This window comes from Biomphalaria glabrata, chromosome 9 (assembly GCF_947242115.1).
Source record: "Biomphalaria glabrata chromosome 9, xgBioGlab47.1, whole genome shotgun sequence".
NCBI lineage: Eukaryota > Metazoa > Mollusca > Gastropoda > Planorbidae > Biomphalaria > Biomphalaria glabrata.
In genome coordinates, this window is record NC_074719.1 from 25463664 (window position 1) to 25485969 (window position 22306).

The 22306-nt window shown below is 32.9% G+C and overlaps 1 protein-coding gene across 1 annotated transcript; it reads left to right on the forward strand.

The window, feature by feature from the left end:
• Nucleotides 1-7258: 7258 nt before the first annotated feature.
• Nucleotides 7259-22054, forward strand: LOC106056772 (uncharacterized). The gene is made up of 8 exons (XM_013213619.2): nt 7259-7517; nt 11115-11274; nt 12608-12747; nt 16396-16581; nt 16937-17053; nt 17296-17382; nt 18059-18200; nt 18925-22054. Exons 1-8 carry the CDS (start codon nt 7332-7334, stop codon nt 18933-18935), a joined length of 1029 nt encoding a protein of 342 aa, XP_013069073.1. The 5' UTR covers nt 7259-7331; the 3' UTR covers nt 18936-22054.
• Nucleotides 22055-22306: the final 252 nt, after the last annotated feature.

Sequence of the window (22306 nt, forward strand, 5' to 3'; positions counted from 1 at the left end):
AAACTACAGACCAGTATCACTTACCAGCACCACATGTAAATCCTAGAACACATAATATGTAGCAATATCATAAACCACTTAGACAAACATAATGTCCTTACTCCATACCAACATGGCCTTAGGAAATTTAGATCATGTGAAACACAACTAATAGGACTAATTGATGATTTTTCAAACGGTTTAGATAATAGTGAGCAAATAGATGCTGTCTTACTAGATTTTTCCAAGGCTTTTGACAAAGTTCACCACCATAGTTAGCTTTAAAAAATTAAAATATTTTGACATTAATGATCCATTACATCAGTGGCTTAAAGATTTTCCTTATAGAGAGAGAACAAACTGTAATAATAAATGGCTCTAAATCAACACCAACAACAATAAACTCAGGTGTACCTCAAGGAACAGTCTTAGGTCCACTACTATTTTTAATATAAATAAATGATTTACCAAATTGCATTAGTTCAGGAACAAAAGTCAGATTATTTGCAGACGATTGCATAATATATAGAACAGTAAAAACAACACAAGACATAGAAATTTTACAAAGAGAATTAGATGAATTACATAAATGGGAATCAAATTAGAGTATGTCTTTCCACCCAGAAAAATGTCAGTTATTAAGAGTAACAAAAAAACTAAAACAAATTAATTCCACTTATTTTATTCATGGTAAACCAGTACCACAGACTAAAAACGCAAAATACCTAGGTGTTATAATAAATGAAAAAATGTCATGGAATCCCCATATTGATGAAACTATTTTAAAAAATCAAACAATGCATTAGGGTTTATTAGAAGAAATTTATATAAATCAAATAAGAACATAAAACTAAAATGTTATTTAACCTTGGTTAGGCCAATAATAGAATATACATCCTCTGTTTGGGACCCCCCAACTCAAGAAAACATTAAGAAACTGGAACAGACACAAAATAGAGCAGTGAGACTCATAACAAAGGAATATTCACATGTGACTAGAGCAGTGATTCCCAAAGTGGTCTATATAGACCCCCAGGGGTCTACGAATACCTCCAAGGGGTCTACGAAAGTGAAAAAATAAATTGGGGGTCTATGAGATGTCCACGGGGGTCTACGAAAGTGAAAAAATAAATTGGGGGTCTATGAGATGTCCACGGGGGTCTACGATATTAGATTTCATTTAAGCAGGTCGAGTTACTTTATTTTCACATTCCATTAATGTAATTATTTCATACACTAATATATGATTTGTACCTTCGTTAATCATTTAAATATTTATCCTGCTATTCAAATGGAAAATTGTTGTAATCAATTTCAATACTTATTTAAATAGCTTAATTTTGTCTACTTGTAACTAATATTTAGAAAAAAAAAAAAGAAATGTAGACAGTACAGCCTTAATTATTTAAAATTCGGATTCCTTCCTTCCTTGTCAAACAAGCAGTTGCCTAAGTGATTTTTTTATGACGATATGAACCAGTTACGCTGGAGGATCATTTGAGACAATGTCACCTTGACAAAAATTAAGATTTGAAAAACTTTTGAACACTCAAAGTTCAGAATAGACCCACAAAATCTCTGTTCGACATCATGTAGAGAAGATGATGGTTTGTGGGAGTCTTACAAGATTTCTTTACTTATAGCAAAATACGGAAAACAGCAAATGTCAAACATTGATTCTACCAGCAGTTTTACACAAACCTACATCTGTTATTGTCTAAAGAATTTCTTTAAGCAACAATACAATGGTCGCTTCGGTGGCATGAGTTATAAAATTAAAAGCTTCTTTTGTAAATCTTTGCAAAAGACATAAATACAGTTTGGTCTGACAAGGTGTGGCGCTGTGTGCTACAAACTGTCTAATGGTCACCATCTCATATCATCAATGCCTTTGGTCCCTTCTGGGTATAGGCCACCAACCAGCTTCCTCCAGGCATCTCGGTTCAGAGCGAATCTCTCCAACTGTCCCCGTGTCTTGCCCATCTGCTTCCGAATCGAGGAGACCTGGAGAACCATCATCACCACCATGAAAAAAAAAGACCAGGTATTCATCAATACCTGCCTGAGGAAGATTCTTATAATCTGCTGGCCAGACAAGATCTCGAATGAGGAACTGTGGCAAAGAGCAAAGCAGCAGCCTATTGAAGTAGATATCCTTCAGAAACGCTGAAGATGGATAAGACAGACCCTTCGCAAGCCTGCATCCAACATAACAAGGCAAGCCCTAACCAGGAAGCCCTAAGGAAAGAGAAAGAGGGGACGGTCCAGGAATACATGGTGCTAATGGTCACCGTCTCCTTATATTTCCATAGGGTTGACCCACGAGACCTTTCCCATGTTTGGGTATAGTAGCAAGGCAGCAGAGGTTTGAATTCAGTTTTCCTTCTGCTAGGTGGGTAGCAAGCCAAGGTTAATGAGCCCTTCCTGCTCGAAGCTTCCTGGTTTAGGCTCCAGTTACTTGCCTTCGACCCTGTTAATGAAAACAGTTCCGCAGATTCAAAACTGCTCATTGCGAAACTTTTACAATTATACTTAAGGCATATTAATTAATTAATTAGTATTTAATGTTGGAAAGACTACTTCATAGAACGATAAATTTGTATATGAAACATAATATCCGTAGTTGTGTAGTTTTAAATTACTTTTTTGTTAATGAATTTGAAAAAATGTGCAAGTTGAGCAAGTTGCAAGTTGAGCAGGGGTCTACCGAAAACCAGAAAACATAGCAAGGGGTCTACAAGACAAAAAAGTTTGGGAACCACTGGACTAGAGTAACACCTTTAGTAAAATCACTAAATTTAGAAAGCCTTCAGGATAGAAGACTTAATAGTAAAGTAGCAATTAAACATAAAACACTGAACCATAATCTTCAGATATAAAAACAAACTTTAATAAAATACTCAGAAAGGCACAAATTTAAGATAAAGGCACATTCCTCGTTACATATGCTAGGGCAAATTTGTACAAAAGCTCCTTCTTCCCTAGCGCTATTAGAGCAAAGAATGGGTTGCCTGAGCTAGCCAGGAAAACCAGTGACTTGGCGGAGTTTAGGTCATTGGTTGAAATGCATGACTAAATGCATGACGCGTAGGACGTAATCATCTTCTTTTTTGAAGTAACGTCTGTATCATATAAGATAAGATAAGATAAATTAGAAACACTACAATAGAATACAATAATTAATGGAACACCTGTCACTTAGCTAAATTTGTAGTAGGCCCTACTATTTTGTTAATTAAAAATTACTATGATAGCGTATTATTTTCGTTGTCCTGATGCTTGACATCTTTTCTGGGATACAAGGATATTAATGTCAGTCACTGACACTTTCATCACTGATGACAAATTTTGATCAGATAATCTCAAACGGTGAAGTGTTTTTTTGTAGCTTTCATTATGGAAAAGAACTGCTCACAGAGATAAGTGCTTGCAAACATAGCAAGAATTCTGGCTGCAAATGTCCGCCATTTAACGTACTGTTCTGGTAAATAGCTAAACTTTTGGCACAGACACTTCTGTTGCTTCGCTTCCAACAAAGGATCTGACTGCAGTTCTATCAGCTCTAGTTGCACATTACCAGCAGCATTTTAGGCTGAAACTGAAAATAGAGATACAAACAACGAAAATTCTTGCTCGTGTGAAACGAAGTCACGAAAACGGTCATTGAAAGCATCTAATAACGATTCCAGGTGTAGGACATATTCACCAAATGTTGCAGCCATCCGTATTTAATCTTTTAAGTTCCTGGCACGTTCAGAAACAAGGTTTCCTCTTGATATTTAGCTTATCCACAGTCGTAATTTGGCTTGAAAGCCCTTCACATCATCACACGCAGTTGTGACAATATTGTCTTTACCTCGTATTTTCAAATTCAAATCTTGCAGGTGACCAATGAGATCAACTGCAAATGCCAAATCCTGAACCCATTCGTCAGTGTGGAAATGTTCAACAGGTTCACTTTTCATGTTCAGAAACAATACAATTTCCTCACGCAGTACAAAAAATCTCTTCGATACATTATGATAGGAGAGCCAGAGCTTAATAATTTAACACTAGTTTGATCATTCTTGGGGTGCAAGGGTTAGGGTTAGAGTTCCGATATTTACATGCAGCTGGTATACAGCTGAAAGTAAGGTTTCACGTTTTCTTTGCTATATTAAGTATGATATACTATCATATAGCTAATATTAGTAATATAGCATTTTAAACCTTTTGATAAAAATTCATTAAAAAAAAATAAATATGTTTAGTCGAAATAAAAAAAAATGTTGGTGCATAATTAAGAGTTTCATCTGCTCGTAACATTACCTATAGATCGATGCTCGGACGGCATAAGCTCTAATTAACTGTCATGGAATCCCCATATTGATGAAACTACAAAAAAAACAACAAACAAAGCATTAGGATTTATTAAAAGAAATTTCTATAAATCAAATAAGAACATAAAACTAAAATGTTATTTAACCTTGGTTAGGCCAATAATAGAATATGCATCCTCCGTTTGGGACCCCTCAACTCAAGAAAACATTAAGAAACTGGAACAGACACAAAATAGAGCAGTGAGATTCATAACAAAAGAATATTCACATTTGACTAGAGTAACACCTTTAGTAAAATCACTAAATTTAGAAAGCCTTCAGGACAGAAGACTCAGAAGTAAAGTAGCAATCATACATAAAACACTGAACCATAATATTCAAATACAAAAACAAAATTTAATAAAATACCCTGAAAGACACAAAGATAAAGGCACATTCCTCGCCCCATATGCTAGGACAAATTTTGTACAAATACTCCTTCTTCCCTAGTGCTATTAGAGCATGGAATGGGTTGCCTGAGCTATCCAGGAAAACCAGTGACTTGGCAGAATTTAAGTCATTGGTTAATATGCATGACTAAATGCATGACGCGTAGGACATAATCATCTTCTTTTTTTAAGTAACGTCTGTATTATATAAGATAAGATAAGATAATTAATTTTTAAAGTAGATTTTCAAACTCTAGACAAGAAATATATTTGTTTTCGAATTGTATTTTTTTTTAATGATTTTATTCTATTTTTAAATTTAGATCTTCATATTGCAATTTAAAGTTATTATATATTTAAGAAATATATTTTATTGTGAAATCATAAAAGGAATTGATAAATAGAATGAGTAAATAATAGAACACAAATTTGATAAAAGTAAAACATAATCATCATTTAATATAAATTGACCAAGATCTACATCTAATTTTAATTTAGAGTGAAAAACTGCGAGTTGAAATTTTCAACCCTAGCTGTGACTGAATCTATAATAGAACAGTGATTCCCAAAGTGGTCTATATAGACCCCCAGGGGTCTACGAAGACTTCCAAGGGGTCCACGAAAGTGAAAAAATATATTGGGGGTCTATGAGATGTCTAAGGGGGTCTACGATAATAAATTTCATTTAATCATGTTGGGACTTGAATTTTCACATCCCACTAATTTAATTATTTACTAAACTAATCTAAGATTTGTACCTTAGTTAATCCTTTAAATATGTATCATGCTATTCAAACGAAAAATTGTGGCATTTAATTTCAATACTTATTTCACTAGCGTAATTTTGTCTACATGTAACTAATGTTAAACAAAAAGGAAGACTGTACAGCGTTTATTATTTAAAATTGGGATTCATTCTTTCCTTGTCAAATAAGCGATCCTCCAGCGTAATTGGTTTCATATCGTCATAAAACCGCTTATTGCCTGGAGAGGAGCCCATCAAGATATTCTTGAACCCGGAGTACTAGTGTGATATTTACTTGTGTAGCAGGCAGTGGTTACGTCCTATAGTCCTAGCAGTAGGCCTACTGGTGTGATATTTACTTGTGTAGCAGGCAGTGCTTACGTCCTATAGTCCTAGCATTACTGGTGTGATATTTACTTGTGTAGCAGGCAGTGCTTACGTCCTATAGTCCTCGCAGTACTGGTGTGACGCGAGCATGCTACTCTGCCTCATCGTGGCGCTCGTGTGGAAACGGCCATTAGAGGAAGTGGTTAGGCTAAACGGGTAGCAAAACAAAACTCCCGTGAGGGTGACCACGGGTAGGCGAGAGTCGACCCATTGCACGGAGAGGAGTTGAAAGAGAGCCCTTATGGTCCAGTCGATAATCCATACGCCGTTCCTCAAGGGACCGTTACATAAATGGCGAGTCCCCCACGGTTAGCTTGGTATAACGAAGGAAAATGGTGGAGGCTCCCGTTGCTCTCAGCCTTTGGCCATGTTCATCCAAGCATGCATCCGGGGCCAAAGGCATCAGAAACAGCAATGCTTTACATAGGCATTGACTTGGGTCTCTCCCAGACAAAACGGTGTTCACAAAGTTTGTTTGTTTTTTTTACTGTTTGACGCTCAAGCATGTTTTTTTTTTTCAAACTTAGAGCTCGAAGAGCCTTCGGCTCAGCTCTTAAGACGATCAAACGGTACTGGTGTGATATTTACTTGTGTAGCAGGCAGTGGTTACTTCCTATTACTTCCTAGTGTGTCTTAAAACGAATAGATATTAATTAAAAATATCGTTTTATCCCGTGCTTTTAAGAATATACTGTCACTAATTCAGTCACAAGAAGCACTGGCACTTGATTTCCAACATCAATTCGGTACAAAACCAAGCCATGTTTATGCCATCTCCCATTTAGCTCGAGCCTGTCACACAAGTCCTGGGTTGGATCCCCATACTAAATGAAATAAAGATGTTAAATGTTTTCTTGGAGGTTCAGCGAGTGCCTATTTAAATTATTCCAATAGCGGATTCCAGCAGTGGTTGATTTTGAAACCAATACGATGCCAATGCCCATACATTCTCATCGTATTACCTCAAAACCATCCATTCGAAGTTTGTTTGTTTCTTTGTTTTCTTGTGGTGGTTGATTTTGAAACCAATACGATGTAATGTCCACTCATTCACATCGTATGACCTTAAAACCATCCATTCGAATAACTTATTTTTTTTTAAAAAGGTACGATCTTTACATTAGAATGTCTTTGCATTTAGATTGCTCATTTTTGTCACACACTAAATTTGTCTTACTGGCTGGAGGGGGGCCCACCAATATGTTCTTGAACCCGGGCCCACCAAGATGTTCTTGAACCCGGGCCCACGGGTACCTTGCTACGCCACTGGCAGGGGGTCTACAGAAAAGCAGAAAACATGGCAAGGGGTCTACGAGATAAAAAAGTTTGGGAACCACTGATCTAGAACGTCCAGATCTACTTTCCTCGTACTGTCTTCTCGTATGTTGTTGTATTTTTTGTTTTGTTGTTAATAATAGTATGCCCCGCCCCCTTTTTCTGTCGCGAGTCAAGAGTTACCTCCTGATTTAATCAATGGATAGTGCGTCGTTCGGGGGTACAAGAAGTTTGTCAACATTAGAAAAGGAAAGTACAGATCGAGAGCACGAATCGTATAATATGATTTCAGAACCTGGGGAACCGGAGTCTCATCCACCTTTAACTTTCGCAGACTTGGGAATACCAACAAGTGAACATGTGCAGGATACCGTCATTGGAAAGGTAGGCCAAAATATTTGACTTAATATTAATTATACTTAGTCTTAGTATTATAGACTATAATAATTAATATAGATCTAGGCCTAGACAAGCTAGGTACTAATAATAGTAATTGAGGCTATATATTGACATAGAGTCATAGACTAGTTGATTAGATTCTAGATTTTGAGACTACTATAATTAAAAATAGATCTGCATCATCTCATGAGCTATCTTAATTAACTTAATAAATCTTATCATGTCTTATGATTTATTTAGATCTAGATTATAATTAATTAATTTACTAGATCTATCTAGTTACGTCTACTAGTACTAGACTCTAGTAGTAAGTAGACTATAGATCAAGTACTATAATTAGTATAATAGTAGTAAGTAGTCTATAGTCACTATAGAATATAGAACTATACTATATTACTATATCCTATACACTAGTATACTTGTAACTAGACTAGAGTCACTAGAGTACTAGAGTGACTAGATCTATCTATATATATAATTCTCTTCTTCCCTAAACAGGTCAAACAAGAAGTAAAGGAAAGATCACTCTCTTATTTCTGCGGGGGGGAGAACACGTTTTCACAGCTCGCTACGTATGTCTGTGAGGTGGACTGTCAAACCCTGTATGCTCCCATCCCTTGCGGTAGGTTTGGACTAGGAAGTAAACTATCGTCAACTCTGAAGGAACATCTGAAACATGTAAAACATTTTACAAACACTAAATAGCCGGGCCGGACTTTACCATTGTGGGGCCCTATTCGAAACGGATTTCGCGGGGCCAAGTTTGGGTAGGGAAGCGAACAATAAGTGAAATTTAAGAGTTTGTATTAGAAAATAAATTTGTCTATCCATTTTATTCATTCTTTACTACGTACAGAATTACTTTATGAGCCTTGCGTGTAGCAAAGTCATACAGTATATCACAATAATGACTTTGCTACACGCAAGGCTCATAAAGTATATCATAATAATTCTGTTTCCCACATAGATCCTGCTCAATAGCAAGAATTACCAAATGTTTCACTCTCTTATTTCTGCGCATAGTCACCTCACAAAAAAAAAACAAAAGGAGGGGGGGTGGGAGAACAAGTATTCACCGGTCACTACGGATGGCTGCCTGGTCGTGTGGTTTGCGTGCTGGATTGTCGTTTGGATTTATCAAACCCTGCCCGCTCCCATCCCCCTTCGTACTGCGGGAGGTTTGGACTAGGAAGTAAACTATCTTCAACTCTGAAGGAACATCCGAAACGTGTAAAACATTTTACAAACACTAAATAGCAGCGCCGGACTTAACCATTGTGAACAAAAAATCTACTATGTATATTCACCCATCACTAAATAGCAGGGCCGGACTTAACCATTGTGGGGCCTTACTTTACGAGCCTTGCGTGTAGCAAAGTCATACAGTATATCATAATAATTCTGTTTCCTACATAGATCACTCTCAATAGCAAGAATTACCAAATGTTTCAATCTATCTTTGAGAATTGTTGACCTCAAGTAATTCTTCATTAGTTTGAGGCGCGAGAAGCTACTTTCACCATATGACATAATTACGGCTAATGCATAATGCCGTTTTTATTTATCGTGCGTAGGACTGACATTTTCCATATTGAATGACACCCCAAAATGACAATTTCTTTCTATGTATTCCCGTATATTTTAAGGACTTTTTTGTATATTTTGCAATTTCGGGAGATTTCCAGGAGCTCTAGGTAAATCGACAGGAGAGCGTGGGAAATCTGTTTTAAGTTATAAAATTGGTTTAATTTAATAATTTATACACCTTGAATTAGCCCGGGTTCCATGAAAGTGCGGATCCTTCGGTCACATTGGTTGCAGTGGCTTAAGACTGGCTATGCAAAATAGCGGCGTATGCTATGCCGCCGGTCGACTAGTATACTTAAATATACTTTTTATACTTGATACTTGTATATATCTTATATAATACAGACGTGTTGTTACTTAAAAAAAGAAGATGATTATCCAGAATGGCTAGATTATCTAGATCTGATGGTCACTACTAGACTCTACTCTTAGAATATATTATTAATTATTAGATCTCTACTTACTATACTATATCATACTATATGATATATGATGTAGTGTAACATATAAGATATGAAATGTGTTAATCTTGTAGTCTATAACTATAATCTATACTAGACTCTATCTATCGGGAATCTTTCCTTTATACTCTATACTAGATGTAGACTAAATATATAATATTAATATTTGTATATGATGATACAGATCTAGATCCTCTATAAATTGTAAGTCTATGGGTATAAGTAAAAGACAAAGGGTTTAAAATAGTTAGACTTAGAAAAGATCTAGACTAGCCAATCTAGAGCTGGGCTAAGCCATGAAGTCTTAGGCTAGACTAGACTCTAGTAGAATAAAATCATAGTCTTAATCTAGATTAGACAGATTCTGTGAGGTATTGTTTAATTAAACAAGTACTAGATGACTAGATCTAGTTAAAAGTTAATATCATTTAACAAGTTGTCCATAAATGATTGAATGATGAACAAACCAGATGGCACTTTACATAGACTGACACATTCATTGTTTAACAATCATACAGGTAATTATTTACTTTATAAAATTACCTAAATATACACGCATGATACTTTAATATAATAAACAAAGACACCTTTCCCAGATTTACAACAGTCACTGAGACCCAAAAACAGTCAAGGCTTCTATTTATATACTCTCCCCCAATCTTGCAAGAACTATCTTAACTATTTTAAGCATGTATGGAAACTTCCTATTGTTATTTTAGTTTTAAACTAACTTGTAAACATTTGTCAAACTGCAGCCTTGCTGTGCTATTACTCTATGTTCTCAAAATACACCAGTGGCAAACAAATAAGTTTATTTTTTAAACCATGACCTTTTTTTTTATTTCGGGATCTTTGGGTCCCTCTGAGTCCATCCAGCTCTTATGAGTACCTGACATTAGTTGGGTAAAGTTGCGCTGGCCACATGACAACCTCAAAAACCGTGGGCCACAGAATCAGATGGCCTTTACATCATCTGCCCTATAGATTGCAATGTCTGAAAGGGGAACTTACTATTTACTAAAGTACAAGCACTTATTGTATTTAGCAATTATACAAGATTTGGAAAAAAAATATGATGATGGTCCCTAAAACAGTATTGTGATTTCTGGCTACAAGCATGAATATTCAAGGAGAGTAATGTATGCATTATTATTTTCATGCTGTAACTAATTTATTAATTCAGATATTTGGTGTACCTTATTGTCTGTCTGAAATGTGCAATTCAAAGGGTTAGAGTAAGCTTCAAAATAATGATATGGAGGGAGATATAAGGATTGTAGCTTATGTTGCATCAGTTTTGACCTAGTATCATACATTTGAATTGCTTTCACCATCTTCTGCCTTATTAGTTGATTCAGAAACAAATAATTTAAACACAACCTCATATTATTCCTATTATGGTTAATTATCATTATTATGCCATTGAACATATATTACAATACTTTAAATTATTTTTACGAAGGTTTATTGACTGTGAATTTTGATATTGTTAAAGTTTAAATCATGTGTGACAGACCATTTTTTTTTATTTCAGTCTCGCAGCTGCAGAGATGTGACTTGGAATGAATGGCTTTATATTATTTGTATGTTGGTATCCATTCTAGTTGCTGCAGGTTTTACTATTTACAGACTGACAAAAGTACAGCTGAATGATCCAGATTTCACTTTTTGTTTGGTTTTATTGTGGAATGCTGGTAAACATTTTCAGTTTATTCAACTTTAGAAAATGGATTTTTGTTTTCACATACCTACTGATATTTCTTTAGGAGTACTGATATTTGTATTAGGGTACTTATTGAATTGAAATAATTTGTATTAGAGTACTATTTGATATTGGTGCATTAGGGTATTTGATAATCTTTGCATTGGAGAACCTACTAATATTTGCATTGAAATAATAACTTTCTCTTAACTCTTAGGTTTAAATCTGGACTGTTGATGAAACAAAACTTAGACTTTTGGGCAGCCAAAATAATTTTAAAAAAAAATAACATTGCTTTACATTCTGTTTGGAAATTTGCATAAAATCCCAGGAAACACTTGTTGTCAAAAACTTTGAAGTTTACTGATTATTTTATTTTAGTATTAAATCATATTTTTTATTGAACCTGTATTGCTATTTTTTTTTTATTTTTTTTTTAAACTTTCCACTTAGATAGAAGTCTATTATTTTATATTACTCAAGTCCTCTCCAGGGGTAGGCAGGAGCAAGAGTTCAAATCTGTAATGGAATATCTTATGTCTTTGTATTTGAATTATAAATACCGGTAATCAATTTATAGATGCTGAATGTTTCAGCCAAGCATTTTTAGATCATGTGTCCTCCAACACAGAAGTCTTGGATCTAGTGAATTCAATATACATATATATAGTAGTTATGAGCAAAAGTTATTTATCTTGATACCCAAAGTCTCAGGCTGAAGATTTAATTCTGCTTGCAATTGAATTTCTTTGTGTAAACAAAAACAATTTTATGGTGTAGAATTTAATAAATGTAAATGTTATCTTAGAATATGCTGATGCCTCTTTTAAATAGGCAGAAAGCAGTAAAAAAAAAATGTTCTTTGAAAAAGATATTTAAATAAAATGCATCCTCAGGAAAGTCGCACACATTCCAGAAATCTTTTGAACAGCTTGAAGGGTTAAATGTTTTTTTTTAGTTGAACATTTTCACTAGGAAATAAAAAAAAATGAACAGAAGTTCTTAGTTGAGATAAAAATCACACAGAAAGCCTTGTTTGACTAATGCAACACAACCTAGCAATGTGCTTAGGGTTACCATCTGCTTATATAGGTTTCAAAGAAGACCTATGATCAGTTTCCTCCATGCCAATTCTGTACTAAGGGTACTTGCATAAATCTAGACTAATCCATTACTTGACTTCCTGGTATTTATATTTTTTTATGTGATTTTTTTTTTCTGTTGATACTAAGTCTACAGGAAAGACTTTTTTTATTATGATCATAATTTAATTGTAAGAACATGTGGATTGTAAAAACTGTTTTTACATTTTATTTTTCATGTAGTATTCTGCGTATGGTTTGTGTTGGATGGAATTCTGCGAGAGAGGCCTTCAGAAATTTTTATCCTATCCATTGCTACAGTCATCATCACTTGTTATCTAATTGTCAACTATATTGCTGGAACACAAAATGAAATCAAATTAGTGAGTACTTTGAAAATTAAAAGCAAGACATTCTTAAAACAACGTTACAAAGACAGTTTGTGTGGAAACACAAACTCAAAATCCACCCCTGAAGTGGTCCACCCAGGCAGGTAAAAAGGCAGGTTTCAATATTTTCAGAAAGAACATCAGAATGAAATTCTTTCAATGACAAATGACAGAGAAGAAAGAAGGTTGACAGATCTTGTGTGGTGCCCCAGTGGTCCAGCAGACCAGAGGATAGGTGAAAGTGAATGTGAAGTTAAATGTGAACCTGGCCTAACTAATGTCTTATAGTGAATATCTAATTGATCTAATTGTTTTGTAAAGGGTCAATCTCTTATTCCTTGAGAAAAAAACATTTCAAAAAAAAAATTACAAAATTGCCCTTTAGTTAAGTGTTTTATGTGTATAGTGTAGTGCTGCAGTTCACTCGTTCATATGAAATACTTCTTATTACTAATTGGAATTTTAAATTATGTCCAACTTATATGCATACTAAATAGATTTTTTCTCTTTAAAAAAAGAGTAAACATTTTTTGTGTGTACATGTAATAGTTAGTAAAACAGAACTTACTTAACTTAGCAATACAAATGTAAAAAAAAAATATTTTTTTTTTACAAAAAAAATCTAAAACCGTTTGCATAATTGTGTTAAAGATATTGTAGATAAAAATCTCCCATACTAAAAAGCCTCCCGTGTTTGTTACTATTAATAGTGAATAGTTGTAAAAGTGGTGTATTTTTATGAAAAAACTGCTTGCATAAGTGATTTAAAAAATTAGATTTTTCGCTTTCAGAAAAGAACAAAGAACTGTGAATGGTCTAAAATATTATGATATCGGATTTTCACTATCTTTTCTAGTTTACAAGATCTAAATGGGACGGATGGACAGACATTCCACACAAAACTAAATAATGTCTTTTCCCCTTTTAGGGGCTGCTAAAATATTTTAACTCAATCAAAGAAAGTAAAATTTTCAGAAATAAAAAAGTTATACACATCTGGTTTACACCTAAAATGACTTGTTACAAATGTTTAAGTTTCTTTACTCATTCACAATGAGACATAATGAGCTCTTCTTATAGAAAGCTAAACAAAAACAATTGGTAAAAATATTTCTATTGCACAGATTTATATGTCTAGGTTAATCACACATATAATTACATGAAAGATCCAAACTAATTGATACAATTACACTTAATATAAGCTTTAATTTTTTTTTAAAGAATTTTGTATGTTTTTTTGTTTAAAAATAGATTAGCAACTGTACTCTTGTTTGATCATTCAAGACTTTTCAACCTCCATAACATTTTAACTTAAGAAGCTTGTTCAGGCCTTTATAATTAATTTTTGTGTTAATTCAAATCACCTTCACCTATCCCTTAGTCTATTGGACTGTTGGGGCAAAACACAAATTTTTTTTTACCATCTTTCTACATTCCTTTTGGCTTGTGATGCGGTCTTTAAATGTGTTATGTAAGAATCTTCTGAAGCATCTTAATTCCATTGCTAGAATCCTCCTCTGCAGTCAGTGACCAAGACTTGCAAGCAAATAAGAATGTGGCTATGACCAGGGAGCGCATCAGTCTGATTTGGGTGTCGAGGGCTATGTCTTTGTCTTTCCAAATTGTTTTGGGTTTTGCAAGTGCTTCTGTGGACTGTGCAATTCGGGCCGGTAGTTTGGTTTTGTTTCTATCATCTGAGAAAATAGCTTCGAGGTATTTAACCCTCTTAAGACGGAGCATTTTAGCATGTCTTGTGCCAAAAAGACGGAGCCCTATTTCCGGCCTTAACACTTCACTTACAAAAAAATTCCTAACAACTTTACATACACAAAACTATATATATTATTGCAGGGAAATGAATGAACTAATTTAATCTTATGGAATTTATCTGAAATATTAACATTTATTAAAATAAGCCAAGCTAATTTGCATAATTTATGCGCATACAATTCCAAAAAAGTTTTTTCAAAACAGAACAGAATTATAAAGGTAAGAGTTTTTTAAGAAGTTTTAGGCTTGAATAAGCCCTAATACATGTCTTTAGAGAAACAAGGCACATTGAGACCCTTCAAACACTTCTATCACATTATTTTACTACTTTTCTCCCCCCCCCCCCCTCCCCCCAAGGTACCATGGAAACAAACACCTTCATAATTGTCACAGTAACAGTCACTCATTTATGGCCCAGGGATCGTTTTTTTTTAGCTGTTTGTTGTTCAGAAAGTTGACATCATATTTATTAGTCTCCCTGACAAATGTTTGAACTAAACTGATTGTCAAAAAATAGCATAAAACGGTCTATTGGGTGCTAATCCCTTGGTTCTCAAATGGGTCTTCTCTATCCAGCTACCCACCCTTACTTCTAAACCATGTTACCAAGAATAGATATCGTCAATACTTACTAGATCTAGATCTAGTATAAGTGTAAACTAAAAAAACTTAGATCTAAAGTTTTCCTCAATTCTGCTCTTATTTTTATTAATTCTAGCATATTTAAAATAAAATCAGAGTTAATGAGTTAGCTTTCATCAATATCAACGGCTGACATGTTAAAATTTTCACCTCCCACTAGCTAACTTAAAAAAATCAATTTAAAAAAATTATCGCGTTAAAACAGCGAAGGAAGCCGCCATTACAGTCTACTAATGTGTAAAAATAGTAAGAACTAATCTGATTGGCTGATACAAACACTGGCAAGCCAATCCTTTGGTTGGAAACATCGCGGCCGATATATCGGCCGGCTCGTCTTTTTCGCCAAATAGCCTTGGGCCGATATATCGGCCGCGTCGTCTTAAGAAGGTTAAAACTACACTTGTCAGCTTTTCACCCCCAATACTGATGCCTCTTTTAAAGCCATTTTGGCTATTGGTCATAATTTGATTTTTTTGGCATTTATTTGCATACCATATGCTGTGAAAGTCTTGTCAATGTGCATCACAAAGTCAGCTAATTCTTCTTCTGTCCCTGCTTGGTCATCTATGTCATCAGCAAAGCACAAGTTAGTAATTCTTTCTCCTCCAATGCTTACTGTACCTATTTAAAGTCAATTAAAAGAGCTGACCTTTATCTCTACAACTATCTTTTTATTTGTATTTATTGTTCCATTGACTTGCAGGACTAGAACGATGATATAAACATCCAAGATTCTCTTTGTCAGAGGCTCTTTTAGTAGAATGTTTTTTCTATCATAGGCTAGGAATCTTTTACCCAGAAACATGTTTCACGATTTCTTAAAAAACTGTCTCAAATGATTTAATACAGCAATGATCTCTGGGGTTTTACTTTTAAATCATTTATCTTGGTATTTTCCTCAGCTCTTTTTAACTTATTTCTGGAGTATATTATGATTGAAACTCTAGAAGGATTTACTCCTGTCTTGACCATAAATGCAAAGCCTATTTCCAATCTCAAGTTTGCTGATGATATAGACCTCAATAGCGAGAATGCTTAGAACAGTTGCTGATCAGGAAAAGTGGAAGGATGTGGTTAATTGAACTGTCACAGCACCCCTGAGACAAAAGTCAAGGGACAGATGAGATTAATATTGCTCTATAATATGATGTAACATGTATTATTTTATACAAGAGAATAAGGTTGTGTATATAATATAATAGCTTAAGAATGCTTTCTTTGTTTTTCTAGAGTAGAATGATAGCAGCCTGTGTACTGAGTCCCTTGTTGGTTTTATTTGGTTTACGTATAGCATGGACATATCATGTATCCAAGAGACTCATCTTCAGGGTGGTGGGGGCTAATGAACACCTTCAGACACTGTACAGGAATCTTCTCACGTTTCAGGATTTCCTGAAATTTGATCTTCAGTTGGGTGTAAGTAGAGTATATATAACAGGGTAGATAAAATATTTGCTCAAGACTTTTTTATATAAATGAAATCTTACATTTCTAAGAATAAAGTTAAATAAATAAATGTTACTTGTTATGTTGCATTGTTTATGTCCTGTGCCGATTTTTTAAATTTAGATTTTTGAGAATAATGATGAATTCACTATCCTCTTAAGGTGTATCAGGCATTTATTGTGCTGCCCACAACCTTTCCGGATAACAAGTGACTTACTAAACTTGACCTTTTCTGTAAATGTATCTTTTATTGTTGTAGAAAAAATGTATTTCTCTGGAAATATTCCATTATATATTGTTTAATGTTTTTCTGATTTCATTGCAGGGAAGTATGGTTTTGTTCATTGTTCTCTCATTTGATAAATTATTAGTCAGAGAAATAGTGATCCTTTCAGTTGGTGGCGCTGTTACAATTATCTGGTTTATCCTTGGATATTTTGCTGTAAGTATCAACTATTTAAAAGAAAAAAAAACATTTTATTTTAAATTTATTTTTAAGATCTTTTATTAGTGGGATTTGATGTGCTAATTGTCATCTACCCTGATCAAATTAATCATTGCTTTTTTTTTTTATGGCGCTTTAGCTGATTCTATCAAATCATTATCTCAAAGCTGATATTCAAAATTACACATAAACAAATCTTTAGTAACCTATAAAAAAAAATATTTTTTCTTAATATATAGATGCCAAAAGAAAACAAAATCTTGGCTGTGATATTCTTCCTGTTTAGTCCAGCAGAGATTGCTTACATTTGCTATAAGCTTTATGATGTGAGTACTCAACATTTATTTGTTTAGAAGCAGTAATATGTGAGAATACAATTTATTTTTTTATGTAATTGTAGGCATTATTTGCAAAATAAATTGTATACCAAGCCTAGATTTCTTATTTTTTGTCTACATCTGTTTATTATGGTTTTGTTATATACTTTTCGGATGTTCCCTCTGATTTGAAGATAATTACATACAAGTCCAAACTTCTCACATGATGGTGGAGTGCAGGGTTTGAACCTGGGACCACTGTGATCATTAAACAAAAGTCTATAGTGCACACCGCAGACATTATATTTGATTATAGTTTATTATTCATAAATATAAATAAATAAATTTGATTACATTCAGTAATGATAATCTTGAATTGAAAATATTTTTATGATTAAAAAAAAAAGTCCTTAATGTTATCAGCATGATGAGTGCTGGGACTTGGTTAAGATGACGACTTAAAATGGGGGAGAGGCATTAGACAAGAAAGAAGATGAGGAGTGGGAAAGATTATCTTAGGCAATAGGGGAAGATTCTCAGCCAGACTCTCCTTAGTATGCATTCAAAAGAAGGTAATTTGATTTAATAATGAAACACCAAATTTTTTTAAAATTCATAATACATGCTTAATAATTTTCATTAAATATACTAAGTTTCTGATTCCATTCCTTCTATTATATGCCAGGTTTCCTGCTATATAAACAGCCTAAAAGGTTTAGCAGGGGCAACAATTGCTTGTGGAATTATAGCCCTTGTTGTGAGATTCCTGGTAATTGTTGGAGCTATCCTTGTTGTAAAGGAATTCAAGCAAGGACTCAAAGAAAAATGTAAGCTAAAATTATTTACTTTTATCTGTGCATGTATTTCAGATTCTGGAAATTGTGAAATTATGGCCCTACTTGAGTTGCTTTCACATTTTATTAAGAATGGTGTGAATGACAAACTGGTATAGTGATTAGTCCTAGATAGGATAATAAGACTAGACAGATCAAATTTTGTTCTTGACTAATGAAATCTAGTCCGAAATTCAACTAACCAAATCTCATGTAATCATCTTGACAAGTATGATACATGACATCTATGCAGGACAATATACATAAAAGATATAGCCATTCAATTGATCACAATATAGCTTGTAGACATGGCGTGAAAACTAAAAAAAAAAGTTACTTTTATCTTATCCTATAAATTACAGATGTTCTTTCAAAAAAGATTTACTTCCCATGCATAGCCATTGTTATTCTAGTCATGCGTGTTAATAAGGGACTTAAACTCTACTAAGTAATTAGTATTCCTGGTGGATACAGGCGACCCGTTCCATGCTCTAATACTCTAATGGAAGTAAGAGAACTTGTATGAATGATCTTTCATTTTAATAGCATTAAATTTTTTTTTTTTTCATTATTTATTCTCTTTATTATAAGACAAGTTATGCTCCTGTTACTAGTATTAAAATGACTAATCTACATCAATTACCTTAAGTAAATTACAATACTAAATATATTCAATTATTTTTAGCCACTATAGTTTTATGTCTTATTATTTCTCTAGTGAACTCATAGATAATAAAACAGAAAGACTTTAAACATGAAGAGAATTGCAAGATCATTTTTCCTTGCAAGATTAATGAAAAGAGAAGTATTTGAGGTTCATTTATGAGTAGCAACCATTGAGAATGTGAGTGATTATTACAGGATTATCATGGATAGTATCAAGGATTTTGTGCAAGAATTTTTCTAAACATTTATTTATTAAAAAGATTATTTTTTATTTCTGTGGACTTCAAAAACTACCTACTTCTACCTAAGATGCAAAATAATGTGAAAGGATTAATGATTCTTTGTTATTGTTTTTTTAAATTAAACAAGATTGTACAATTTTGAAGAGGTTTTAATTGCCAAATCTACATTCACTCCCCTTCCCTCATTAAAAAATTAATTTGCTTGATACTTGCATTTACCAAAGATAGGGTAACATTATCATATTTTCATGACTTCAGTATCATTTTTTTAAAATATTTTTTTGGCTAATATTGCTATTTGATATAAAATTTGGTATAAAGTCACAAAACCAGTTTAGCCTTTCAAAAGTTGTGAGATTTCATTACATTACTTTTTTTAAAACTTTAAATTAATTTACACAGAATAATTTAACCTATATGTGTTGTTGTTTTTTTATATATATATTTTTTTAACTTAAACCAATTTTAGAAATAGATCACTCTGTTTAATTCTTTCTATGCAGCTTTTTAGCTTTAATCAAAACGCAACATTTTACACCTTTTTTAAATGTATTTTTTTTATACTAAAATATTTTTTTCACTTGAAAAGTATAAACATTTATAGGGTCCATACTGTTTTCTATTAATAGTTACAATGAAATGGTATTTTGTAAAGTTTTTTTTTTTTTTATTAAGCATTATTTACAAAGCCATATTAGGCTCAAATTTATTTTTTTTTTAAACTTTTTTGTTCTATTATAAGAGAGTCTGGGCTTTTTCTATCATGGCACCAGAGTAGGTTTATTTGGCTCTCTTTTGTTGAGAAACATTTCTCTGTGGCAATGCTCAACTGATAAAAGTATTCAAATGAAAACTGGTTTATAACATATCTGGTTGTACTTTCGAGATCAATAAGTATAAAATTGAGCAACATTGTACTTAAGTTTGACAAATTAATGGCAATGTCTTCGATTCCAAAGATTATGAATGAGTGCATTGTTTCTCATGACTATGCAAACCTAGTTGCGAACTGCATATTTTCCCGCATTTTATGCAGAGAAAGCTGCTGGCTGTCTAAGTTTTCTTTCTGTCTTCTGCGTCTGTCTTCAACAGCTTTTCTTTGAGTCTCAAAAGTTTGTCCCACAGCCTTTGCTTCTCCAGCTGTCCCTCTAAGTGGCCATCTGCTGCCAGCTACTTTCCTCTATGCCAGTGAGTGCAAAATAGTGCCTGAGTGATCCTTATAGTGCTTATGCGGGGCACCTCTGTTACAAATTAAATATGCACTAAATTCTCCAACATTTAAAAAATAAAATACATACTGTTGCAATCATTTAAAAAAAAAAAGAAAAAACAAAAGCTAGTATTTCTTTTACAAAAATTAAATCCCTGTGCTCAATTGAAATTGTTATTTATTTTAATTTAAATTGTTATTTATTGGTTTTACTTCATAATCTATTTGTTTATGTCTGTGTGTAAAACACAAATTGCAAAACCAACCAAAAACTAAGTCATTTCTTTTTGGTTTCTGTTGTATCATAGATATATTATGAATTACTTTTTTTTTTACATTTCATTTGTTATATCCCTATTCTATAGACTCAGAGCCAATGCTCACTGTCTAGGTTCTATTGATAATATGTACAAAGTACAAGAACTTGGAACGTAGAGCCAGCTTTAACTTACATAGTACAAAGTTAAATAATTCTTTTTATTGAATGTTTTTAATGTAAAAGAATTTTTGTCTGAGATTAATTCAGTTGATCTATTTAAAAATTGTAGTACTGCATTATGAATATATGAAAGTAATAAATTAGATGCCTAGCAATCCATGTGCAGGTCTTGTTAAGTAAGCTCATCCATTTTTATATAAAAAATAATGAGCCTGTTATTTGCTAGCACATTAACCTATCTTCTTGACAAGCCAACAAATGTTAGAAGCCCATTGGAACCTGGTAGCTCAGTGCTGTGATAGAATTTCCAAATTCAAAACTCATAACTTTGTCAGCCTTGCTTTACATCAATGGCCCTAAATAATCAATTAATAATAACTTAGAAATTTGATGCTGCTGCATTTGTCCTATACCGTAGAAAAATGTCCATGAATTATGAATGTCATTAGCATTGTGTGAAATTTTCTCTCATTTATTAATTGTTTCAAATATTATCTATTGGTGATAAATTCTTTTTTTTTTTTACTAAGTCATAATATTCATATAAATATATATTTTATTGGTTAAATCAAGTTATCTGGAGATTAGTTTGTTGTCTGAAAGTTAATTATTGCTGTATTTTAGTAGACAGCTTTTTTTTGTATAGCTGTATGCTTTTGTGTCAGGAGAAAAAACTGTAGTTCAGTTCAACCCAATTTACTTAAGTACTCTTATGTTATTAAGAATTACAAGTTGAAGTTTGTTCATTAATTTATTTCCATGTTTTGTTCAAATTCACTGACATTCCTATAACAATCGGTCTTTCTTTCTTTTTTTTTTTAATGTATTTTGTATATTCATGTATAATATATAATTATATATTTATAAAGATTTATTGATTTAATATTTCATCTGTCATATGTTTATCAGGGGATAAAGCAATTATAAGACCCACTCTTGAGGAAAGGATGTTATTTATTCCTTTGTAACAAAAGAAGAAGTATTTATAAGATATTGTGTGATATTTTACTTCTACATTGTTAAGAGTAATAAAATTTACAGTAATTAAAAAAAAAAAAAAGTAATTTTGATTTCTTCCAGAATTCTAGCAATGTTTTTATTTTGTCTTCAAGTGTATTTACTTGTATACAGCTGTTAGCTATTAACTATTATTTCCACTTGCCTAAATTAATCCTAATGTTTATTTTACATATGCCTAATTGTATATATTTTTCTAAGCTTTACTATCTGCATTTCTATTTAATTTACTGCCATAATTGATGAGAACAGAATTAAAACTTTTGGAGCAATAGATTATTTGTTGTTTTTTTTTTAAATTTAAAATCTGATGTAAAAATCAAAACAAAAAAATAACTTCTCTTTCCAGTTTTCAACTCTCTATTCAAGACTTTGGTTACAACTTCTCACTTGTATGTTCAAAATTTCCACACGATTTCAACCTTGGCTCATTTTAAAGGAGCTTTGCCTTCCTTGTAAGATGAAAACTAAGATGACATTTGTGTTAAATAAAAAAAAAATATACTTACACATTTTAAGTCAAAGA